Genomic DNA, 26,765 nt, shown 5'->3' on the forward strand with positions numbered 1-26,765 from the left:
TTGTATCTTCTTTAGCTGAGCTGAAGTCAAGACAACACGTCTCACAGTATTTGTTGTATTTGCTCCCACTCTCCCCGGGTTATCATCATGATGCTGTGAGCTCTTGCATGAAACACACGGAAAGAGCCACCTGAGTTTCTATACTGACAAGTATCTAGGCAGCCAGATTCTGACCTGTTCTTCTAACTGAAGGTTCTTCCACACAGCCCCCTAACAGAAGCTCGGAGGTGAACAGGCTCACCAGATGCAGGCAAAGTACATGCAACAGGCAGCACGTGGCCACAACGCTGCTGTTGGGGCAGTAACAAGCTTCAGGCATTCTTCTACAGTCTCTGTCTCGCCCTCTTCCCCTGCCCCAACCATGCACATAGACCATTACTGTGAGCATGATCAGGAAAATATGGCATTTTAATCAACAACAGCAGCTGATTTTTTTGGTTTGTTTTTAATTTCTGTACTTTTCTTGAAGCGGGATTGCTTCCCTGGTGCAGGTCACACTACAGCTCCAAAAATAGCTGTGTCAGCAAAAGGGGGGTAGGGCAGTGGTGCGTGGGCACGGCCACGGGAACAAATGGCATGGTGGAGAAATACTTAAAGCAGCTTAATTCAGAAAGACTTAAACCTAAGATAATGTGCCAAGCTCTCGCAGTTGGTGATATTAAACTGGAATAAGCATCCGACCTGGAAATGCTTAACAGATTTACAAAGGGGGAAATGAAAAGCAGCCCTCTCTTTAGGGCTTTTTCTTCTCGTGTTTTGTTGGATTTGTGTGTGTGTGTGACATTAAAGCTTTTATATTGAATCTAGTACACAAGGAAATGGAATTGTTTAGTTTGTGCAAAGTAAGTTACGTTAGTTTAGTCTATAAATTAAATTTCTTATACATCTAGTATTTACAAGGAATTTATGGCTATTAAAAGTTCCTATCAGACAATCTTAAGGAAGCAACAGAGCTATCCAGAAAGGTGCAAATAACTTTGAATAGGGCTAGGGGAAATACATAACTCAATGTTACCCTTAGGAGCTTTCAAAGAGAAAGGGGAAGTGTAATTCAGGGGTAGCTAATTGTGAATCAGCCTAGCCACGTGGGATTTTGTGATTAACAGCATTGCTATCACCTTGAAGATTGGCACAAATTCTATTTCATCACTTATCTATACCAGTAAAAGTTACATTTCTTAGAGATTGAAACTAGGCTCCCTAGGGTCACAACCTGGCAATTATGGCATGTTTTCAGTTCAACATCTGGGTGAATGTTCACCAGCTCCATGCGTTTGCGTTTAGAAAATTTTAATGGTCATGTATGTCAGTGTTTCCTTCAGAAATCCAGCAGCCTGCTCTTCTGACAGGGAAACCCTGAAAAACTCCTGCAGAAGAGGTAGCAATACTTCCTTTCATCACTCCAGGTTGAACAAAAATTAAGAGATTCATCATGATTAAAAAAACAAGATTGACTAAACCGCCCCTCCCCAAATCCACTGTCAGTTACCCAACATTAAGGAATTATCTGTTTATATGGCTCTAGATATGGACACTTAAAGTGTCCTTTGTTTTAAAAATATATATATATATTTTTAAATTTATTAGTAGGTTATGAATGCAGAAATCTCACAGAAAACAAACAGCAAAATAATTTGCTCAACAAACCAACTACATTTGATTCATATTACATGTATTTTAACAGTTGCAGATACCCAACCCTATTTGTAGCTTCAATATTCCTATACAATATCCAGAAGAGGAGAGAGGTACAAAAGATAGAGCTTTTTATTTCAAGGAAAAAAATGGGACATTAAAACTTTTCTCTTTGTCATAGTGATCTACAGCCAAGTTCTTTAATACATCATTAAGAAAAAAAAACAAACAAAAAAAAAAACAAAAAAACAACTCCATCACAGGGAAGGTATTTTTATTGGAAAAAAAGTCAGGCATCCAGAAATTAGGAAGTGGCAGATTGGAACTTGCTCATGCAGCTATAACTCCATCCCCTTGTGGGATCATCCTGTATGCTGAAATTAAGCAGAATGCTGAGGGGTGGGAAGACATGTAATCATGTAACTAAAAACTGTCTCGTTATTTGTAAGTATAGTTCATACTTCCTAGAGAAGTTTAGACAGGCAAAAGAAGAGAAAAAATAATTTTCTGCACAAGCATAATCGCTCCACAACACATTATGAGCACTGTTTGAATCTGGAGCTTTCAGTACTGCAAACTTGGACCTCAGGACAAATTAAAACCCATCAGAGGAAGACTAAGCCAATACAAACTCCCAGGATAGCCCAGTCCAGCCCCCTCTCTTCCAGGGCACCTGCAGATTTGCAGCACGTGGTACTTTCAGACAGAGAGATTGGAGGAGCTGCTCTGCTTGGGATGGTTATGGAGGGACTCCTCCTACAATCCTTCCCTCTGCTGCCTCTTCACTGGGGAACTGGGGAGAGGGGAAGGGAGCCACACAGCAGGCCTACCTACAGACAGGCTTCTGTGACACAAAAGCATCCCAGCCCGTGCCCACGCTGCCCTTCCAATTCGCATTACTGTACAGTACATACCAGTGCTGCTGTCGCAGCTGCAGTCAGTTGTTCTGAGGCACTACCAACATTTTCCAGGAAAAGCACAACAGCCAGCAGGTACTTCAGCAATTCACAACATAGCTAAATCTGAAGACATCAGGGGACGAAGAAAAGGTACTTCTCTAGGCCTTCTTCTTGAAGAGTTTTAACAACCTATGGCAAATAACGAGAGTTATGAGGAATCTCAAAATTCTGGAAGAACTGAGCAGCTCCCAAGGCCACCCAAACAGAAAGTTAGCTCCTTAACAAGGGGCATGCGCACGTTTAGTATGGAGAGTACTCATTTGGCCTCTAACTCTGGATTAACTCTCCAAGCTTGCTATTTACCCCACCACATTACACATCATCCCCATTTACCTGCAGTAAATTAGTTTCCCCAACATTGTTCCTCTGTAGCTTCCTGGTGTGGTTAAAGTGAAAGGAGGAAAACAAACCACACTAATGGACTCTCAAGTCCAGAGAACGAAGGAGAGAGCAACCACGTATTCAAAAGGCCCATTTACAGATTAATCTAGTCTTTGAAGGTTTGGGTCTGTTTAATAAGTGAAACCACAAAAGAATGCTTGGTGTCTCAAATACAAGCATTAGGCATAAGGCTGTCAGCTTGCACTGTTTTACTGCACATCTCAACACCTCCTGCTCTGCTCACACCTCTAACTGCTAGAAAAAGCACTTCTATTTGAGGAAAAAGTGAAGGTATACCTACACATACCAAGCAGCACCACTTAGACCAGATGGGGCTTCTAGTGAGATGACCTCTATACAGCCCAGTACGATGATACAAACGCTGACCATGGACTCAGATAAATAGCTCAGGCCTGATGCTGCTTCTGGGCTCATAGCTGGAAAGCTTGGCATTTGCTGTGTGCCACTGCACATGTTGATAGACATCAGCCTGGCATTAACAGCACCACTAGACTGAAAGCATCTGTTTTTTTCCAGTCTTGGAAATGAAACAGCTCTGGGCTAAGCTAGCACATGGGTAGAAGGCAACTTGCATCAACTTTATGACAAAGGCAGTCTGGCACCTCCTCCCCCTCAATATTTTGGGTCACAAGTTCTGGTTCTCAAACGCGGAAAAAAGAAGTCTAAAGTAGATTTTAGTTAAGAATATAAAGATTTCAAACCCAAGCAAACATAGATGGGCTGATATTTATTTCATGGCAACAATTTATTCCTGAATTTCAAATGTGTAACATTAACCTACCTGAGTCATTTGAAGTCAGCTGTGTTATTAATAGAAGCAAATCAAGGAGCAATTCCGTCTCAAAGAAGCTTGGTTTGCTGGTGTCTGCCAGGAATCAGCTCTTGGATTTGGTTTCAAGCTCTTTTTTTTATTTATTTTATTTTTCCCCCTTAACTTCTCAGAACTGCAGTGAAGAGTCACTAACCAGAGACCTGCAGCCATGTCTTTGTTTCCAAGCCACATCCGTGTGTTATTTTTTTCTTTTGTTTTCAATCCAAGCAAGATAAGTCCAGCCACTCTTTAGAATAGCGAAGGAAAAATACACACCCTTTTCACCATGTTAGTGTGAATAATTTTAGTGCTATAAAGAAATCTGCCTTCTCTCATTAGCTTACAGTTAATCACGCACGAACTTCACTTTTTGCAGTCTGCCAATGGTGTCTGAGGTAAACATACAAGTCCACTTGAATGTAACAGTAAAATACCAATTGACTTGAGCAGAGCAGAAACTTCACACAGGATTTTTTAACTCAAGACAGAGGAACACAAAAAGTCTCCCTGCTTTGAGAGGTCCCTCTAAAGAAAGTGCCTCAGCTCAGGGGAACGACACTGTCAAGCTGTCTTAGGGATTGGGTTTTAGGCATGTGAATGTCCTAGGGCTGCCCCATGTTTGCCATGAAAATGATCAGAACTCATTACATTTTAATTTGCACCCACAATACCTGTAGTTCATCTTACTTACATGTGAACTTTGTAATAGACATAAGCTTCAGTATCTGTTCATACCTTTAGATTAACGCGTTAGCCATTAATTAGCCATTAGACTTCAGCCTTCCTCAGGAAAACTATTTTTTGTCTAGCATCCTAGGCACAGATTCTGAAAGTCCTTTGGGAACTGTTAGAACTGTTCTCTGGTTCTCCAGAGAAGCCAACATCACCCAAAATACAAAAGATTCAGAACACTACAATCAGAACAGAGTAAAAACAGAAGAAGCATCTGAAAAGTTTTTGGCACTTATTTTTCTTGGAGCTAAGGATCTCAATTCATCTTACCAATACAGGCTCTGTGAGGCCAGTAAATAGTATGTTCATATGTAAGGAGACAGAGAAAAAAGTTCCTCAGACCAATTCCATCTTACAGTCAGCACTACATGAGCAAGAGGAACTCCAGTAGACGGCTACTAAGTCTGGTCACACCATTGGACAAGTCATAGCCAGCACCTGGGACTAAGGATTTCACTGCAAGAACCAACCACACTACAAATACACTTTTGAGAAGTAGCTAGGTTCTGTCATTCATGATAAATATTAGAGGCAGCCTTTCAGACAAAGCACAATAACTTTACATGAATTTATGGCTTCGCTGTGCATCTTAAAAGCAAGCATGTAGCAGCCAGCCTGTTACTGTGAAATACATCGCTCTTCCCCCAGGCACAAAGCTACACCTTGTAGCTTGGCTTCTGGCAACAAAAAGCCCAACTGTTTCGACTACAGATACCTGTAGTATTTTGTCCCGTTGATGCATGCAGGTTAAACCTCATTCTGCTAGATGAGACAGCTGACAATCCTGATCTCGTGTCCTACCTCATAGTTCAGAAAAAAGTCAGCTATTTCGCACAGTGCGTGTGGTCACCCCCGTTGTACTGCTCATGGCTGGGAGAAACCTCACCTGGCCATGTGGAGCCCAAACCACAGGACTGGATGCCCTTATCAGAGCATGCAGCGTGCTGATAAGCATTATTTTACTAAACAGCCAACACACTCACGTGCATAACCCTGGCTCCCTCAGCAGGCAATGGCATGCACTTACGACACGCCAGCAGCTGGGTTTCTGCCACAAATTCCTGGTGGTGGGGGACCCGGCCCCAGCTGAAGCAGGCTCAACCCTGACAGACCTGCTTACAGCCCGAAGCAAGCAGCCCTTCCAGGACAGCCGTGTTAACCCGTCATTTCCCCGTTTAGTGACCAAGTGTGTACCTTCCCCCCTCACTTTTAATTGAGCTCTGGAAGATAACACCACAGAGGAGATGTGGCTGGAGTATGTTTGGAGTGTGCCTAGGGAGCTGCACAGGGAAGAGAACAAACCTTTCCCCTGGCTCTGGAACTGGGACAGGAAGCACACGCTGTCCTGCAGCAAAAAGTAACTGCAGTGCAAGGGCAGCAAGACTTCCTTCGTCATGCAGACATAAGACCCTCACCTCATCAAATGGTCTGCCTGAGAGACCATGGTGGCACCGAGAACCCCAGAGGTGCTGCACAGCCCAGGGAGGCTTCTGCTGTCCCTGAAGATGTAGCACAAAAGCACAGGAAGCATTGCGTAGACAAGCACCTGGCTGCAGCTTCTCTGCCAATTCCAAACGTCAGCTTTTGTGTAATTGTTCTACCAAATACTTACCAAGACATAGCAGAAATTGGAAGAAACAAACACGTAAAGCCTCATATATTTTCAATTAAAAGGCACACACGTTATTTCCTAGGCTGCTCTTTAAACACAGAACTAATAGTTTCTTGATAGCCCAAAGCGTTAGGGAGATAACTAGCTGAGAAAAGTGCCGTTTAAAATGCCTGGCACTAACTCTGAATCAGAGCACTGTTGCTTTTTCCTGTGTATTCAGTATTTGTAACAAACATTTATTAACAGTGATACAACAGTTTTCTGTGAACACTGACCTCACAGGCTGCTGGGGGAATGTAATACAATGTTTGCACATTTGTGCAACAGACTGCTACCCCAGAGTTCAGACAGGAGATCAGTAAAGCAGATGCATTCAAAAGAGCTTGTTCCCTCACTAATTTTCCTTAAAACAAGATGAGAAAGGAAACAGGACAATCCAACCACGCTGCTCCACAGGAGAGCCCCCTTCATCCTGCAGCACACCAGGCTGTTTCCCAAGCACCTGCCAGAGCAAGCCAAGGGCACTGCCCCTCGCAGCACTGCCCTGGCAGGAAAGCTTTGGCCCCTGCTCGGTGACCCAACGCAGCAGCCCCCACAGCTCTGTTTTGGCACTGCCTTACTTGGCGCTTCACAACACGCAGCCCATATCCAAAAGGAGTTTCTAACGCACTGATCAGATACAAGGATGTTTCCAGGCAAAGGAGCCACGTTGCAATGCAAGCCCTCAGACACTGAAAAAATGCAGAGTTAAAAATCCTTTCTCTTAAATCCAACACCTTGTCCTCCTGCTTGGAACCAAGCAATGTCTGTTACAGCTGCAAACAGATTTCCAAGATTTATCAATTCCTCTTCAGGAAAAATTAAGAAAAAACTTCAGCAGGAGAGCATCATTAACATTAAGAGGTAGGAAACTCAGAAAAATGCACCCGAAGGGATGACAGCAAGTTACAGCTGCATTCGCTGCCAAAGAGCACAAAGAACCGGCCAGCCTGCTGGACATTCTTGAGAAGTATTTTAACACCAGCACTGCACTGACTCTCAAGCCAGTCACCAATTGCTAAGTCAGCTATCTCCAGACAAAGATGCACTAGCACCTTCCCCAAAATCTAAGCGCAATGAATACATACTCCCTAACTAAAACCCAAGTCCAAGACCGCATAGAAAATAGTGCCAGAGAGGTCAGAATTCATGTTTCTGACTTGGGGTCTGGTTCTCAGTAGCTGAAAGATGCCACTTCCCAACAGAAAACAAAGCCCCCAGTGTTATTGGCACAGGCTGTTGGTTTTGTTTTGTTTTTAAATACCTACAACTCCATACAATCTCCCACAACTCAAATTAATTGTTTTAAAGTCTTGTCTGAATGAGCAAGATAAAACACTGCAAAACCAATACGACTTCTCCAACAAAACCAGTATATCTGCAAGGAATTCAGACTACAGTAGCCTCAGGTCAGACATTTACTGCACTTGACCTGTAAAGCAAGCAGCTTTATGAGACAAACTGTTGGCTGCAAAGACCAGCAAAGGGGGTTAAAGAGGCAGGATCCTGTGATCATTTCTCCTCTTCATCGCTCTAAGGCACTGCTCCTTAACAAACCTGTTCTCCCTTGTGTTATTGTGCTCACTCTCAATATACTATTTCAAATATAGGAGGTTAACAATTGATAGTTCATGACCTGCTAAGAGCTTACAACTGATAAATGCAGGATAGAGAGCTTTCGGATGGTGTCACGCTTCTGTTCTCAGGGCAAGCTGACAAAGGCATCCACTACAAGAGCAGGAGAGGAGAGAGAAAAAGCTGACAATCCAAATTCTTTGATTTTTAGGATCCTAGAATTGATCAGTCTGCCAGGGCAAGAAGGAGTTGGCCCACAAGTTTATTATTCATACGCTACTTAGAGATGCAGCAGGCACTTGATAAGGGTTTTTTTCAAGTAACATAAGCCCTGCTCCAAAGCGCTTAACCTGAGACAATGTTTGCAGCAGTAAGAGCAGTTTTGAGCAAGCTCAATAGCTTATAAATACAAGTTCTTTTAAGATACTTTGTGATACTTTTAGGAAAAACTGAAGGACAGAGAGCATGAGAAATGGGGTACGCTTTGAGACAGGAAGACTTGTCTTGAATCAAAAGCGATAATTAAAAAAAGTCCTGTTAACAAGCATGTTTTTTTAGTGCACATTACCCTTCTTTAACAGCTGGTAATACAGAAACTCTTTTCCTACTAAGCACAAAAGAGACAGGTGTGCAAACTAAATGTAATGAGCTTCAGAGACTACTCAGAGAAGCGAAAGGCAGCACCCAAAGGACTAAAATAAACTTACCTGCTGAGTGCAGGCAGGCCAAGACACAGGGCACCCTCATCCGAGAGCAGAGAACTTCTGGCTCCTACGGGACCAAGACAGTCAGAGAGTTTAGACCTTCTGAGGCTGGCTGTATGCTTTTAGAGTATTTTACCACTAGCTCGTGTACTGCTGCAGATGGCAGACAGAGCACACATTTATAGGGCAGAACTAATTTCTCCTTTCAAAAAGAGCGTGTCCCATTTCTAAAGTCCCAGTGAATACTTCTGCTATAGTGTGACACTTAACTGCAGCATGCATCAAGCTTTTACCTGGATAAGGGGTCAACCCATTCACTTTACATTACTGTGCATCTTTGTTCTTGTAAAAGGGAAGGGTAAAGCGTAAACCATGAAAATGAAAAAGCCCCACGCGTTTTTTCCCTTCTCTGCTCTTAGATAAGATGGTTTTGCCGATGAAAGAGATTGTTTTACTGTGTCCAGGCCAATAGTTTTTCTCCTAGGATTAGACAGAGAGAGATCAGAGCAGGTCATGCTGAGCCAGCACGGCTGCAGCTGGACTTTGACACCAGTCGCCAAGCTGGCCAGTTTAAAGCCAAGCCAGGCAGAGCTGCACAAACTGCAGCCTGCAGCGCTGCAGCAGGTTAACTATTTAAACCAGGAACCTTTTTTCCATACTTCCCATCCAGAAGAACAGCAGCTGACTGGAACTATGGATTTGGCACTCTTTAGCAGGCAAGAAGATTTACTGCAAGTACCTAAAAATACACTTAATGGCTGAGAGCCCAAGGAACTGATCAATGAAAGTTCAAGAGGTGCATTTTACAGTCCAGATGTTCTCAAACTGTGCTCTACTGAAAGCAGACAGAGGTGACTGGTCACAGCATATTGTTCCCCCCTCCTCTACATCACTTCACATCCAAAAGTGGAAAATTACATCTACAATTAAAAATATTTCTCCCTAAATGTTCTCCTTTTGCTGGAGTTAGCATAAAAATGTCACAACAAATCCGTGGGAGAAGTAGTTGTCCCAGAGACAAATTGGTATACAATGTGAATCAACTTGCACTGCTGCAGCAGGGTGACCTTAAGGAAAGTTCTGAACACATGAAAGCTGCGGGCTTGGGGCTCACCTGGCCATGCCATGCACATATTCAGGATAATAACAAAATTCCACAGCATAAACACGATTTTCCTAACCTGACCTATGCATTTTTTCCATAGATATGGTGTTGAAACTTGTGTAAAACTGGGAAAGAGCAGGAAGTCTTACCTGATTATTTAATGAAAACACCTTGCAGGATTTTCTAGGCGAATGGACTGCTGAAGTGAACAGTGTTATTAGATCTTAATTTATTGTAAATTCATGCCTGAAAGCTTTTTTCCAACAGTTCAGTTATAAATGACGATAAAAATGCAAAACTGTGCCTTGGGGGGAAATACAAGAGCTGGTTTAAACATATATTTATCCATGCACTAAAACAAACACAAAACTCGCACCAACCTGAAAAAAGCCTAAGCTTGAACACAACACTGTCACTCCCCTTACACAGGGGACACACAGAAGCTAGTTATGGACACATCCATATCCTCCTCCCTCCTTTCATTTGGACATTAAATTCCCAACTGGCCACTGGAGTTGTCAATGGCCACTGACAAACACCACGGCAGAGTAGGGAAGCACCCGGGTGCAGCACGCAGACTCAGCGCTGTAGCTGTATACCACGCTCCTGGGCTGGACCACAATAATCCTAACACTTCAGACCTTTGGGGTGCGAGCATACCTAGCCTGGTACAAGGGAAGTCATTAGAAGTGGCACACCGTGTAGCTTCACGGCCCACAGGAGAGAAGTGGAAAAGATCACGTACCACTCTGTGGTACACCAGCTATGAGCTTTACCAGCAAGTCCTTTCTCTCTCCTTTCCTTGTGAAGATGCACACTTGTCGTAAGAGCGCAAACACGTAAGCATCCCCAGAGAGGCTCTGACGCTCTTTTACTGCATTTCCCAGAAAGCAGCCAATTTTGCCAGGTCAGGAGAATTTGTCATCTTTTCTACAAGTTATAAGGCACAAAGAAAAAACTAAAGCCAAGTTCAAATGTTCATTGTCTTCCCTTGCTCTAGCACTTCACTCTGCTTCATTTTTCCCCTCCTAAGGACAACTTTTGCCCTTGGCTTCATGTCTGCTCCAGTCACAGAGCTGCTTGGTAGTAGCTGAAGACGCGTTACATTCTGCCCTTTTCTCAAACCTGAATAACCCAGACAACTCCCTGCTCTTACTAATGCTGCTATTTAAACACCACTAACTCAAATTTTTGGCCATCACTTCCACAATATTTCCAATTAGCCACTTTTAAAGCAAGCCACAGCATTTTAGCTGCGTACTCAGTTTCTGGAGTGAACAAGAACTGGTTTCAACTGAGAGGTTCATCTTGTCACTGCTCGGGCCAATGGCTTCATGAGCAGACCGCTAGACCAGCATTTCTGACAGCATTTTGCTAGCAGATTCCTTACAGACATGCTGCCAGATCTGCCCCACTCATGGCTATGCTGTTAAGTATGGGATTCGGGTGAAAAAAATAAAAATAAAACACACACACAAGGAAATGATTTCCTTAGTTCACTGTCAGTTTTGTTGCTTGAAGGCTTACTGAGATCATGGACACTGCCCTCTTGCTACCCATTTTTCATGTGTGTTCTGGCAGCTACATACAGCTAGACAGATCCCTTTATGTATGATAAATGCTTCAATCACTGCCATCTCCTTAGGGAAGGCAGAGAGTGCTGATCACAGCTCAAAGAGGTATATAGCTCACTCGGAAAATACAGCTTCTCTACTGCAAGGCAGACTGATCTTCTGCAGGCTGAACAGTCACAGATACAGAACATGTGGCCAGTTAGCTGAACACGCTGGGCTCCCACTACTTTGAGAAGGTTTGAATGCTTCTGCTGTCCTTTAAGGCAATTGTTTTATCACATCATTGCTTTTTCTTTAAACTCTAGTTTAGGGAAAAAAAAAAAGATGCTTGGCTTTTAAGCAGAATGAAATCCATAGAAAGAGTTTTGTCCATCAAGACCTGTTCCCCAGGTGCTCTAAAGCAGATTACTGAAGCACCTGGGGATTTTGCCAAGCTGACAATTCACTCCAGTCAGGAACTCACACGCCCCAATGAACCTGTGATCTTACTTTAGATCATGCTCTGACACATTTGCAAGAACTATCAGCTATTGCCACTGCAGTCAGTTTCCTATTTTACTTTATAATTTTCAAAGCATTAAAATCTAAATTATTTGTAAGGTAGAGCTACTTGTTCTTCCACAGAGAAGGAAAACAAGGTATAGTGACTGAGAAAGACTCACTATTTCTGTCGAAAATTCCACTTGCGTGCCTTAAATCAAATAATGAAGGAGAACAAGTTTTTGTTTTCCTCCTTTTTCTCCTCCCAGGCAGCTTGGTAAGCTTCTAGACAGTTTTAAACATACTGTATTAAGAAAAAACAACACCCCGAAGATTAAACAGTCTGTACAGCCATGAGTGTTGCTGCAGGCAAACACACGTAACAAAATTAAATCTGATAAACCACAAAACATCTTAGACACTTGCAGAACTTCAGGTACCACACAGAAAGTGGAAGTGCAACAAAGGTAGTAAATATGCAGCCTCTGGTGTTGTAAAAACTTTCACAGAACTCAATTTAGTTCTTCCACCAGCCAGATAACATACCAAATATGCATATTTTATATATTTCAAACCTAGGCTTGGAATGCAAACATTGCCATTATCTGTTTAATGCAAACCAATTATTCAAGGCATAATCAAACTACTGGCAAAGTTCTAAATGCTGATATGCTATTGATAATATGATGTCTCCTGACCTGCATGTAATTAAAGGTTTCAGACACATTACGTTCTTCTGCCAAATGCTGTTCATGCAGCATGCGTTACATACTCAGTAAAACTCATAGAAAAAAAAAACCAACACAGCCTATTTCAGCCCACTCATTGCTTTGTTAAACTGCATAAACAAAAGCAGTACACAGCCTCAAGATGAGATGTCCTTCCTTTTAGGGAAGGAAGACACCACTGTCACCACCTATGTTTTCTGCAATACCAGATTCTCCATTATGTAATTCACGGACCTCAACACTGGATTTCCCCTTTCCTACCTTCAATCTACAACAAAGCATCCTGCGTTGTGTTATGGTAGCATCGTAATCAAGATAAGGATTTCACTTACACTAGACAGTACCTGGACAGAAATCTTCCATCCCACACAGCTGACAATGTAAGCGAATACAGCTCAAGGCTGCCTGTGAAAGTGCTACTCGGTACTTTTAGATGAGGCCGTGGGCCATTTCTCAATAGATGAGCTGGTGTACGTCATGGAATGCAGCAAACTCCAACTGGGTACTAGCTGATGACAGTCACCTTGTCACTCTGAGACCTGGCTGCATTTCTCAATGCATCAAGCAAGCAAATAACCAGTTAGTCTTTGCTATTCATTGCACCCAGCACTTTTGTATTCAGATTGACAGGTTATCAGCTACTGTGGCTGCAATACCTTCCCTCCCCCCAAAAGTAAAGTTATCTGACACAGCTAGAAGTTCTTCAGGAGCAACAAGCAGCACGTTCAGTTTGGGTGCAACATCCAGCCTCCAAAGCAAGAAGGACCAAGTTTCTTTCCATAGTTCCCAAACTTCAAAGGAGTCTAAGTGAGTTGCCAAAGAAAGTTTTTAATCAAAAGTAAAAGTAAGGAAATAAACTTAAAACTGGACAGTATGTAGCTCAATATTCAATACCCTCAAAAGGGGTTGTAAAAGTCTTTGAGCCTCTATTCCTCCTGCTGTAGAGGGAATCCTCTGCCTTGCATTCCAGGCCTTCCCAGCATTTCAAATACCTTCATTTGCACATCAAAACTCCTCTACTGTCTGGCAGTACCTGAAGCTTGGGCACTAGCCGAAGAGCTGCACTTCAAAAGGAGAAATAATAGACTCCTGCTTAGCTGGAGCTGTCTCATTATACCTGCACAAGTTATTTTTGTTTCTAGGGTTAGAACAGCAGATGCAAGAAGACCAGTGTCTTTAAATACCATCTAAACCCCTCATCTAATACTAGTCTTGCAAGTCACTATGATGACCTGATCCTCGCTTCTAGGACCGTAGACAAATTGCCTTATCAGTTTTTTATGCTCACAAAAAGCAGACTACTAAAGATTTTTTCCCCCCTTTGTCACATTACAAGTCAATAGCAGGGAGCCAAGTTTGGTGAAAATATCCACGAAAATGAACATGCCACAATTACATCCATCAGGGACTTAACCTTCAGCAAGCTCCTGAGTACTTAAATAATGTATTTCACAAGACTTCACCGCAAGTCATACAACATCCCGCACTGAAACAACCCAACCACCACACAAACTGCCCCGTCTCTGACTGACGGCTGCACCCCACCAGCGGGACTCCCAGTGCTACCTGCTTGCTGCTCCCAAACACCACTCGGTATTCCCACGGTCAGCCTAGTTACACAACTGGGTACTGAGGGTTAAACTTCTGCTTTAAAATACATTAATACAAAGAGCATCTGCTCAAAAACATTTCCTGTGATGTTATGTTTGAAATGTGAGTTTCAAACTCACGCTTGCTCTGAAAATTTCATGTGAGCTTCCCATTGAATATTTAAGTACAGGGCAAAACCTTCTTTGCAGGAAAAAAAAAAGAACAACAACAACAAAAGATATCAGTGCCACATTAAAAACTTGACTGAGCTTTTGCTTAATACAAAATAAAAACCTTAAGGAATGAAGTGAACTTCAACTCCAGCCACTCTCCACCCCCCGCCCCCCAAGCCCAACCTATTCCTAGCAGCCCCCCAGCACTTTCACTCCCACAGCAGGGGTGCTGAAGCTCTCTTACATAACGAACCTGCAGGTAACTACCAAAGATGAGAATCCCTGACCTAAGCAGCAAGCAAGATGGCTTCAGGTAAATCACTAGCTTCTGATTCTCCCACCGGCTTTCTGGTTTCATAATCAGTGTTTCCAGTATATAAAAGGAAAAAAAAAAAACACTATTAGTTGAAGAAGCAAACCATACAGAAGAGTAAATGCAATTTATTTCATACATACTACAGTATGAATTTAGTGTCTGTTACGCACTTAAGAAGACTGTTACAAGCCTGTGCTAGGATGGGAAAGTGTCAGCAGAATATTTAGTGGTGTGTGTAGAGTATTACCTCCATAACTAAGGTTTTCCTACACATCTATCACCATTCACAATGTTACCTTATAAACTCCCCTGGGACAGGACTTGTCTTTTATCTCTACTTGAGCAGTCCATACCACAGTCCAAGTCCCTGTCTTTGCCTTAAATACAAGCATAGCACAAGTAATTTTAAAGACAGAAGCCTGAAAGTGTTCATAGAGCACCCTTTGTGTTCACTCCCTACTTAATTCCCATTTACAGTTCAGAATAAACACTTCAGCTGTCACTCTGTTACCAGTTTTACCTCCGTAAGAAATGTCAGATGGGCCAAATTTGCCTGCATAATGACCTCACAGTAAGCGGCAACCAGATGGACAGCACATGGCCATATGCTCTCCTTTGCTGAAAGGTGAAGCGAGCAAATATGATCAGAAAAAAAAAAACGAAGGAGAGTGGGGAAACAAATACCACTGCAGTACACCCAATAAGTCGTGCACACGCTTTCCTCCCAGAAGCGCATGCAAACTTTTCCATTCCTTGTACCTGGGGATCTGACCTGCAGGGAAGTGAGGGCAATCCTTAGGGGGCCGGTACAACCACGGTACAGGTACGGGGCAAGGACCTTCATCACCATGGCCCCAGGGTAACGGGAAGAGAAGGGAACACAGACAGGCATGGCACGGCTGCAGAGACCTCTTCCAACACACCACCAAGAGCCGGGAGGTTCAGAAGCTGCGCCCCCTCTGCACCATCCTCTGAGGTTTTCTTGCCCAGAGATATCATGTCAAAAACTTTTAGGTAAACCTCAATGTTACCTAACTGTCGCATTGCTCTTTCAGCGGGAGGAGACAGTTCAGCCAAATTACATCTCCAAGGAGTACCTGCCCTTTTGAACTAATCCTAAAAATAACACCTTAAAAAAAACAAAAAAAAACAAAAAAAAAAACAGTAATATTGCTGAAGGTGGCAGCTGGTAATAGACAAAAAAATAAATACAGGCAAGAAAAAGATAGTTGTTTTTTTGTTTGTTTTCTATTTTTAAGACCTTTGTGCAAGTTAACATGCACCTTGACCCATATCTCACTTTCCTTTTCAAAAGAGGCTTTCAAAGCTAGCTTTATCATTCCAGATAAGAATGTGATAACTTACTAGACACGGGTTATAAAATCCAGGTAGCTATTACATACAAAGAAAAGTTGTGGACTGTGCACTAGCTGAGACATCATACACCTCTTGTTTACATCGTGGCTGTTTGATATTAATTATTACTGACAGGAGCTCTCTAGTTCCCTTTAAGAAGAGATTTTTTTTTTTTAATTTGCACTATCACCTAAATGAACTGGTTGTCCAAATTATGGATTTTTTTATAAGACATTATTTGATAGACTTGAGAACAAGTATTTAAGGTAAAACATTAAAATCAACAGCCAAAGTCACACCAACTTCAATGAACTTTGTACTTTGCTATTTTTTATATATGAATTTTCATTTTCTCTTAGCAGAAAAAGCTGGTAGGTACACTTAAGCCTCAGATGTAGCACTTCCCACTGCGAAGACTTGCAACTTTTTGAGAAGCTCTGCCACTTGCCTTGTTTGCAGGCAGCCTTTGAAGCTGTCTGGGACAGGAGAGATACTCTGTCTCATGGCAATCCATGCAACTGAATGGTTTTTCTTTGCCTTTTTTTTTTTTTTCTCTTAAGAAAAAATATCCACTGGCCACAAGCTCCATGTACGCCATGGCTGGGCAGCTTGCACTGCTGGCACAACAGCAGCAGACAAATGCCATGGAGCACTTAGGGCTTGCTGAAGCAAGAACACCGAGAGGCAGGAGAGAAGACAAGACAGGTCAGACTTCACCCATTGTTTCCCTAGACAGAGCACAGACCCCAGAGGTCCTTCCTCACCCACAGAACAACCACCTCACCGAATAAGGCAGTTGCATGAACTAGCAGCTACTGCTGAAGACTCAAATCTCACTTTGGGATTTGTTAAGGTCAAGGAGGGAAGTTATACCTCTACGTAATTTATTTTTATTTTATGCAATACAAAGAGGTTCCATGTTAGAACCTAACTTTGCAAGACAGCTATTCAAGTCAAAAGTTAAACTCCAGACTATTAGGAAGCATCATACTTAGTACAGCATCTGACAACCACTGTTTGCGTTGGTCATCTTTTTAAACGTTAGAATCACATGCTATGTTTCTGCAAATCATTGGCTCATTCAGTGTACAGGCAGAGCTAAGTCTCTCCATCTCTAAATCAGACGGTTTCTGACTTACAGGTCTCTGATTTTGCAATCAAAACATTTGAACATACATTTTAACACATTGTGTTAATCAGCATACAACACCACAGGTGCACGAGGCATTTACGCAATGCAGGGAAAGATGCAGTACTCGCCACAAGGCTTCCAATTGGAAGATGTTAAAGCAACACTAGACCCTAGACAAGATGAAACAAAAGTGAGACAGAGGGACAACCTCTTCATGCTGAAGTTATTATGGTCTTGAATAAAAAGGAAATAAGCAGATGTATTTTATATTGCTTAGGTACTGACAAGAATCATTAAAGCTTCCCTTGCTACTTGGGTTTACAGGAGTCAGCCTTTTATTACACTCAAGGAAAAAAGTGATTTTAACAGGATTACAGGTATCTAACCAAGAGCTCATTGTGACCTTATAACTAAGGATTTAAACCCTTATGTATAGCTCTTGTTGAGCTAAATCCTACCCCCAGTAAACAGGTGGACTGAAATATAACAGACTGAAGTAAACCTTTGGTTGCGTTTCACACAGCCCTAGCTCCCAGTGTACCTCCTAAGACAAAAAGTGCAAAAGAAGGTTTCAGTTCACCTTCAGCATGAGCCTCCGGAACCAAACAGAGCACACAGGGCAAGTTGTTAGCACCCTACAGTGACAACAAACTAAGGTCTATTAGGTATCACTTGAAGTTGGAATTTTTACCAAGGATGATGATGCCCACCCCCGCTACAAAGGCAATCCTACAAGTATTGATAGAGTTCAGAATTTCTTCAAGGCAAGTAAAAAACAACTCTCCATTTTCCAACCCTGCACATTCCAGATTTGCACCTCAAACTGCTAAACCTAACAAGAGTGGTGCCACCAGGTTTCAACAGCACACAGTATCAGGCTAGGGCCTGCCAGGAGAGGAAAGGGAAGAATCAAACCAGTCGTCTTCTCACGTACCAAGTAGCAACAAAGATTCTGCAAATAGCATTTTGTTGACACTTTTGATGATAACACGAGGCAGAAAGGTCTCCGTCTCACTGCCAGTAGGAGTGGTTCTGCAGCATTCACATGGACAAAGTATTCTGTCTGTTAAGTAACCCCACTGTCCAGAGAGCACCTGGGCTGAGCACTGTGCAGACATGGCATGTCTTTTGATGCTCTTGTAGAGAGAAGGCAGATGGTTTTACACTATGCAACACAATTCAGGTAATTACCATTCTATTGGTATGTAATGCATGCTAATCTAGATGAACGCTGATGATAAATTGTAGGTAAATTTGTGTCTTATCAGGGTCTTATAGGGCAATGCAATTTCTCCTCCTAACAGGGCGGAAATCACACTACAGTGAAACCACGTTCTTGATCACGCTTGAAATTTTACTTTTAGCTTAGAGGGACAGAAGTAGCAACCTGTGATGCAATACTACTGCAGAGTCAGAAACTGCAGTGTATAGCCCATCAGAGATGGAACCGTCAGCAAGCTGCCAGCTAGCTAGCTTTCAGCGAGTCTCAGCTGAACCCAAGTTGGAGAAATAGCACCACAGCACCCAGGGCGAGCAAAAAGAGCTGCACACATCTGCTACAGGGCACCTTCAGAACTACCGTCACAGGTATATACCTTACTAACCTTCAAGAACAGACACAGTGACAAGAAAAACAGCTATGCTGAGCACTGTGTTCTGCATTTACAGTCAGTCACAGTCTGAAAATACTTCAGCTGAGTAGCAGGCTTTCGCTAGCACTGGCACTGCAAGCATACACTGCTCATGTCTTAATTTTCTTGCTGACCTTTTCATAAATCCGTTGGAGCTGAGATCTTCATCTCCTTCACTGCTCCAGTACACAAGCCAGAATAGATGGTACAAACTCTTCCTACGTGTTGTTCTCTTTGCCTGATATTGTGTTTAGCGTACTTATGACATGCAAGCAACATTTAACTTTTTTAAAAACTTGGACCTCTTCTCAACCTTCAGGTAGAAAAAAACACAACACTTTGTGCTAAACAGAGGAAAGTTAATTTAGCAATTCAATGAGTAGCATCAGAACAGAGCTACAAAAACTCCACTTTCTTCCCAAACATTCAAGCATATGTGCTGCTTCAGAATACGGGCTCTTTACTCACACTGTCACTTCACTGACTGTAAGCATTCTCCTCGGAGTGCTTAGGAAACATAACACGTTTGAGGCAGTACACATTTGCTTCTTATTCAGCATCTTCAGTAACTGAGAAGCATTCCTTCCCTTTTCTGCCTCACAATACAGACCTTGTTCACAGGATCAAGTAACAGTTTTTTCCCTACAAGATAATTACCGCAAGATGTTAATCACTAAATCTTGTTGCGAGCACTTATATGCTACTACCATACAGTCCAATTTACAATATGTCCATAATGCAGTCACACTATTAATAACCCTTTTACCATCACCCTGAGTGAACTTGCAGCACCCACACAGGAACTACCAGAAAACCACTATCCACAAGCATTTGGCCACTTGAGCCATGCTCAGGTAGCAATGTTTCACAACACGTTGAAAACAGGCAAATCGCTTACCTTTCTTGGTTTGTGCAGATTTCAGTAGTAAATGACAAAAAGAAAAAAAAAAGAGGGAATCCTGTCAGTCCTACGACAAAATGGGGATTCCTGACTCTTGTGCCTACGAGGTGACAGGTGCCCTGCGCTTAGGCAAACCTCCCTTGTCTGCCGGTTGCCTCACGAGCAGACAGCTGTAGGCAGCCTACCCCATTACTCCTTTGCTCCCTTAGTACGCACACAACCCCTTGCAGCTATCACAGCGGTGCCAGCTGCACGCCCGGTCCAGCACACAGCCCGCAGATCGGTCTGCTCGCAGACACGCGTGTGAGAACCAGGAGCTCCCGCCGGAGACGTTTGCCGGGCTCCTTCCCCGGACTCGGGGGACACGCGCGCTGTTCCCCTCAGGTCAGCCGCAGCACGGCAGCGCTCGCGGTCACAGCCCCGCGCTCCCACAGCCCGCAGCGGGCCCGGTACCTCTGTCCCGCTGGCAGCAGGCACGCGGCCGGTCCCCTCGGCCCGAGCGGCTTCCACCTCAGCAGAGGCCGGCCCCGGCTGCGGCGGCACCGAGGCGCTACGGGGGGCAGGAGGCTCCCCCCCGAGCGCCGGGGCCTCGGGGTCTGGCAGCGAGCGAGCAGCCGGGCAGCGGCGGCACCTCCCGGGCGGGACCCGAGCCCCGCAGCGGGCCCGAGGGGCCCCAGCCGGCCGCGGCCGAGCACGGCGGGTCCCGGCCCCGGCCCCGGCCCCGGAGCCCCCGGCCCCGTCCCCGCCGCCGCCGGCCGCCTCCGAACTTTCCCCGCGGCGGAGGCTGGGGCTCCCCGCCCCGTCCTGTCCCGCCCCGTCCCGTCCCGCAGCGCCGGGCTCGGCACATACCTGGCGCCGGGTGCCCGCTGCCTGCTGCCCGCCCGCCGCCTCAGCGCTGCCTCAGCTCCCCGCGCGGGGCCAGCGGCCGTGAGGCGAGGTGAGGGGCCGGGGGGGGGGGGCCGAAGGCGGGAAAAAGGGGGGGGGGGGGGGGGCAATGCTCGCGCGCGCGCCCGGCCTTCCCCGCGCGTCGCCTTGGAAACAGCGGGGACTTTCGGCGGGGGGGGGTGCGCGTGCTCGCCACGCGTCACGTGCTCGCGGCCAGCCCAATGGCGGCGGCGGGCGCTGTAGTACTACGGGAGGGGAGGGGAGGGGAGGGGAGGGGCGGCTCCGGGCCCTGAGGGAGGCCCCGCCCCCAGGGGCAGGTGGGGCCCGGCGGGGGGGGTCCCGGCGCGGGGTCGGGCCGGGTCCGGCGGCAGGCTGAGAGCACAGAGCGCAGAGCTGCGGGGTAAGCGGCGCCCCGAGCGCTGAGCGGAGGGCGCTGGGCTGAAGGAGCCGCTCGGTAGCGGACCCCCCGGGGCGGGCACAGCGCCTGCCTCGCTCGCCCTTTGCTGCCGCAGCGCCGTCCCCGCCGGTGACTGCCCGGCAGCCGGCTGGTGCCGCGGGGCTCGGAGCCGGCTGCAGCCTGCGGCTCGCCTCGAGCGGAGCCCCGGGGCACCGCGGAGCCGTGGCCGCAAGGCGCGGGGCATCCCGGCGGGGCTTCCCGGGGAGCCCGGCGACAAACTCGGCGGCAGCAGCGCTGGGCGAGGAAGCGGCGAGCGCACAGCAGGAGGGAGCGGGGCTGCGGTGGCTGCTGGTGTGCAAGCCCAGCGGTGGTTTTGTCACGCACGTTCTCAAGTTTAGGCATTCTTTTTGATTGAGCTCTTCATTCCTTTCAGGCATTTGGTGGATTTCTATTTTTTTCTGACACCTGGTCATTTGCTGTACTAAAACCAGTTATGAGCTCCATGTGGTAAGGGTGCTCGCAGCTACCCCCTAAATAAGAAAATGAACTCCTTTTAACAAGACTTGGAGATAGCTCTTAGAGGAAGCAAGAGGCGAAGGCTACTGACTGCTTGGGAGGTATCAAGGACACGTCTGAGAATGACATTTAGGTTTAATTAGCCTGCTAGCAGATAGTGCAATTCCTAAAACTTTTTCAGTACACAAATATTTGAGCTCAGTACTGAGGCAGAATGAGATTTTACTTCTTTTGTTTTAAAAATAAATACATAATGCGGTAAAATCCCATTCTTGAAGAGAGCCGTAAGGTACAACTTAATCTAAATGAGCAAACAGGGTATGTTTGAAATAGTCATGTGACTGAAATGATCTTTATTTTGGGGGAGAGCTTTTATAGAAATTAATTTTGAGTATGTTTGGATAGCAAAGAACCATAAAACAAACCCCAGATCCTTTTTCAGTGTGTTCTTTTTATCTGCTCATTAAAATAACTTCCAGTTATCATCTTTTGGGGATACTGCATCTGGTGAATGCTTCGAATAGTTAGCCATTAAAAGCACACACAAGTGTGCTTGGTAATAACAATTCACTGTTTTAAGTGTATGGGGAGTAAAGTACATGGGTTTATGTAAAGACAAATCTGATTAGTTGCCAAGGCTTTTCCCAGCCTCCAGTATGGCTGTACATTAGTGCATATTTTTGCTAGAGAGCTGAACATGCTGCAGTTTGGGGTTTGAGCCCTCAGTCTTCCCAGAAACCCAGTAGTGGTTCCCACAAAAGAACAAATGTATTATTTCCCCTAGTGCTCCAGTGCCCAAGAAGCACAAATGTGCATGCGATTTCCCACATGGCTCACTTTAATCTGTGGCTTCTCAGCTACAGAATAGTAACCCAGTGTTTCTATAGCTTTCTCAGCATTCAACAGGGGACACACACAGAGTTCCTACCTCACAGGCCCAGTTCAGCAAAGTACTTGAATATACTTTAATTTGGTGATTTACAGGGGACTAGGATATTTTTAACTCTAAACATGATTTAAATCCTTTCCTAAACTGAAGCCCTTGTTAACAGAATCAGATCGTGAAGATGAAGATGGACAGGACTTTCAAGTAATTGAAGAAGTTGAAACGGTATCCGTATATATATCTCAGTATACAAGGTGACCTAACTTTAATGTATATAGTGTAACCTTTCAAACAATGTAACCAATATTAATATTGGTTTAGATGAAAAATGTGTAGGAAAAAGGGTAGAGCTGACCTGAACTATTTTCAGCAAAGTAAACTGCCACAAAGCAAAATAGACTAAATTTCAGGTTAAAATGCTCTAACCTGATATACAAAGTAATCTTCCAAAGATCTCCCAAGGTGCATGCAATGTAAATGTTTGAACATGCACAGAATTGCATTCCGAGTTTCTCTGAGAGTAAAGCTACAGCTGTGTCTTAAAAGAAGACTTTGAGTTTGGAAAGTGTTGAGTGGATGAACAAACAATCCTTTGTCTTGCAAGTACTGGTTCACTGCATTCACTGCACAGGTGTAAACAAGTTAGAATCAGGTTTAGCAACAACTTCTGCTGTAACAATTTGTTTTCTTTGCCTTATGTCACCATACATCAGTTTATTTTTCTAATGAGGTAGACAGCCCGAATTATTCTGTTTCAGACTGATACATACCTAAACTTCTGGTAAGAGTGAAACAAACATCTCAGAGAAAAATAGTTGCTTATATAAATAAATGCATGGTTACCTAATGATTTACTTTTAAGTCTTAAACATAAACAAGTAGACAAATCTGAAATTGTACTACTTGTTATCAAAACTTAAGCACAAAGTAGAGTTATAGATACACACATACATACCCCTGGACTGTTCAGGGGATATTTTCACTCCCTTCTTCACCACCCCCAATTTTTATGAATACGCGAGCAACAGTCTAAAAAAGTATTCTTTTAAATTATTTCGTTCTCTGCAGTCAGTTTGTAAATTTGTAGTACACTGAACAAGTATAGTCCTAGTCCAAACAACCGACGAGGTATAGCACATCCATTCAACACACAACACACTGATGCAGTAAAAAACTGTCAGCTTCCTCCAAGTTATTTTCTGCTGGATCGGTGAACTTAAGCAACTCATGAAAAGGTTTAACACATACCCGTAGCAACAGAGAGATGGTGAGATGCATACCTGGCAGTAAGATAGGAAAGGAGATAGGAGATCTCCTTTTGGCAACAGCAAAATCAAGGTTTTTTGGCTGTTCAAGGGCCCACAGCCTGATTAAATCTGATAAAGGAACCAGTCTGAAATGTAGGTTATATCCTATTTATATTTTCTGTTATGAGAGCTATTGGATATTATATAGTTTTGTGGGAGATTCTGAGAAAAGGGAGGTTAAATTATAAAGCACTGCTAGCTCTAATAAAATGCAGCTTCTAATCAGATTCTTGACTGCTGCATATTTTTATAACACAATTTATATATACTGCATTGTGTGAATGTTTTGCATTCTGCAGTAAATTTCAGCTCTGGTAACCATAATAAAATACACAAGCGATTCTGTGAGCATAATGGGGTGTTACCCTACTCTATACTTGGCCTCCGTATTCATGTTTGTCTTTGTTGTAACCTCACCCACAGTGCACTACACAACTGTGTAAGTTTGAAGCCTTTTTAATAATACACACAGAATCCAGATCTTAGATGCTGAAAATAATCATCTCCAGGCTGACCTATTTCTTGTGGAAAACAGGATTTTAGTTCTGAAGTGGATAACATTGGTTGGTTCCTTTGTGCCACGTTATTTGAATCGTGGTTGTGTACACAAAGAAAGCAAAGTTGCATATCTGTAAGACAGCCCAAGAGGACAGCCTTTGGGTGGTGACGTTGCTGTTACAGCCTGGTATCACAGGGAACTGCCGTTTCAGATTTTCTTGTATGGACAGGACACTTAAAGAGCTAGAGAAGCCATTTAAGGGCCAAAGAAAAATAGAACTGTCTGCTTATAAAGTAAGTACAAACATGTTATACCTTTTGAAATGGGCCTCTAGGGAACGTTTCCTTTGTACTACTAAAAGCTGTAGTTATTTCTGGTGAAATGGGCAATTTATTTTATTTGGTCATTTAACGGGCAAAAATCATTTAACTGAGGAAGAACTTTCATGTAGATGGTGCAAGGAGAAGAACTACTATATCTACTTTAAAGGTGAAAGAGAAATAAGGATTCTTTTACTGTCTGTGATTCTTTGCATTTCTTCCAATACAGGATAGTTTGCCTATTTGTTTTATTTACACTTTAAAGTATAATTAAGACCAAAAAAAATAAGAACACTGAAAAATAAAACCTTCCATGTTAGGCACGTTTAGTAACTTATTTGCTACGTTAAGCCTTGAGTTCAGCTTACAAGAAAAGAGAATGTAATAATGGTAGATGGTTGTAGAGTTGTCATGTTGACAGAATAACAATTTCTTTACATTGCTTTTTAGCAATGTAAACTGAAAGCTGGCTTCTGTCTAGACAGTTCCTATTCCATATTTTAAAAATAATAGTCCAAATTTAGATTTGCTGACTTCTGCTGAATTCACAGCCTAGATTACTAATTTCACCTGACATTCAGATGCAAGAAGCACTCAAGTGAAACACACGTGCTCTCTCCAAGAAATAAATTGTTCTTATTTGTGAAATGCAAGAACTCTACCACTAAGATCTTATCTGACTGAATAATAATAAGTCTGAGGAGTGAGTCAATTATATGCACTGACTGTCAAGGTACAAACCATAATTTAATTAGCTAGCCAGAAACAATAATTTAGGTGTTTTAAAAGCATCAGGAATACAATTCTGAATAACCATGGCATAATGTTGTTGGTTTTGAACTTCTCGGTGTTTAGGCATGCTTTAGTATGAATTTATTTTCACTCTGTAGCTCTGCCCTTAGAAGTTAACTGAACTTGACGGTATACTTGAATGTTTGCCATTAACTCTGAATTAATGGAATGTACACATAATATTGCTGTCAAAGTACAAGAAATATCTTAGCAGCAACACTGTAAGATGCATTCCAATAGCTGTTCCTTCAGGGGAAAAGGTCACTAGGATTAATAATGACATGCTATGTTTATGTGTTTGTTTTTAGGTGCTGTTTTGGAAGAATAGCCTCTGATCAAGATTAAAAATTGTTGTTGCAATAATATGCGAACAGGTAACGTCTTCCAGGTATTTACTTGGATATGTATACATGTATAATTAGTATTCATTGAAGTTGCATTGATTTCAACAGCTGCCATTGGGATCGTAACAACTGCTCTGTGGGACTCCCTTCACTTACTAGGCAGCAAACTAGTTCACTAGGCAGTGGAACAAACTCTCTAAGATGTTTGCTTTGATAACGCCTAACATTTCACAGGTTTTAATTGATTATCACACAGTCCAAAACTGATTTGTCAGCATTTCCCACCACTCCCCCTTCCCTTGTGTTTTAGCAGACTTCAGGTTTGGGCAGTCTGTAGTATTTTATCCTTTGGACTAGGCATGACAGCTGAGGCAATGTGGATTATCAAGGGTAGTTTAGTTCTTTGAGGGTTAAGGTGGTGCTGAGCCTTTATTTGTTTTTCTTTTTGATAGACAGGATGGCCAGGTTAAAAAAAGTTTGAATGGGAACAGGCAAGATAGTTTAGGGGCAGGTTTTCATGCACGTCCTTGAAAAAAATAATTGTGCATCAATGTATTTAGAAGCTGCTTTTACCTCTGCCAGTTTTAAGTAATCAGACTAGTTTTAAAAAGAGCACTATTTTTTCATTCTTTTCCACCCCCCCCACCAGTAAAAGATGACTTTTTTTATTTAAAAAAAAGTAACTTGTCTCCTACTTCTCTTTTTAATCTCTCACATAGAAAGATATATCAAAATACAGACATATCGTGTAGAACATATGTTGATAGCATTTCTGCAATCATTAATTGCAAAGGTAAAGCTTTCATATTTTTTAATTGCCCGTCATCATGTGAATTGTTAAACTTCTCTATTTTGATTATACTAGTCTGAATGTAGTATGCATTTAACTTTCAAAACATATAATCGGCATTTTTAGCTTAATATATTAACTTATGTCATGAAAAATTGTAACACATTCCCCAGTGTTAATGTAATTGGATTTTTCCTTGTATTGAAACCTTTCTGATTTTCCGTTATATTCTTCTCCATCACCGATTTTAAATTCAAGGGGATAAACTGTTCCTTTCATACACTCCTGTCCAGAGCTGTAGCTATCAAATTTGATCCAAACTACTGTATTTCAGTAAAGTGGGCATGGAATATAATAATGCCTTTTTTGTATCAAAACCCACTACTAGTAGCATCCTGAATTTTCTTTTATTCTTTTTCATAATTGTGTGCTCTACTTAATACTGCATTACTCAGGTACTTTCATTAAGTAGTAGCAAAATATTAACACAAAAGCTAGGATTAATAAAAAGCACAGTTGGTTGGAAAATGGAGCACCTGGCCCACATGGATGTAGACGCTTCTTCAAATATCAC

General features: G+C 43.2%; 2 protein-coding genes across 18 annotated transcripts in view; one reads left to right on the forward strand and one right to left on the reverse strand.

The window, feature by feature from the left end:
- The window catches only part of TMEM266 (transmembrane protein 266), a 102,498-nt gene that overhangs the window by 56,686 nt on the left and 19,047 nt on the right, over nt 1-26,765 (reverse strand). Inside the window, exons 1-4 of one of the 10 annotated variants that reach the window (XM_084531803.1) lie at nt 19,909-20,190; nt 9,724-9,770; nt 8,473-8,536; nt 2,550-2,723 (exon numbers count right to left, since the gene is read on the reverse strand). The gene's annotated coding sequence lies outside the window, so the exon portion shown is untranslated. Of the gene's footprint in view, nt 1-2,549; nt 2,724-3,777; nt 4,198-8,472; nt 8,537-9,723; nt 9,774-18,688; nt 18,707-19,908; nt 20,191-20,304; nt 20,385-26,765 lie in introns of those variants that run through there. The other 9 variants (XM_084531801.1, XM_084531805.1, XM_084531807.1 and 6 more) reach the window with 9 other exon arrangements.
- The window catches only part of NRG4 (neuregulin 4), a 45,821-nt gene that overhangs the window by 1,982 nt on the left and 17,074 nt on the right, over nt 1-26,765 (forward strand). For 2 of the 8 annotated variants that reach the window (XR_014696702.1, XR_014696703.1), the window contains exons 1-2: nt 23,516-24,238; nt 25,366-25,431. Coding sequence is in view for 6 of the 8 variants with exons in the window: in XM_084531827.1 (XP_084387953.1) it covers nt 25,422-25,431 (10 nt within the window). In the remaining 2 variants the exon portion in view is untranslated. Of the gene's footprint in view, nt 1-20,332; nt 20,393-20,624; nt 20,741-22,305; nt 22,394-23,515; nt 24,239-25,365; nt 25,432-26,765 lie in introns of those variants that run through there. The other 6 variants (XM_084531829.1, XM_084531828.1, XM_084531830.1 and 3 more) reach the window with 6 other exon arrangements.

The sequence above is a fragment of the Aythya ferina genome, assembly GCF_964211825.1.
Source record: "Aythya ferina genome assembly, chromosome: 11".
NCBI lineage: Eukaryota > Metazoa > Chordata > Aves > Anseriformes > Anatidae > Aythya > Aythya ferina.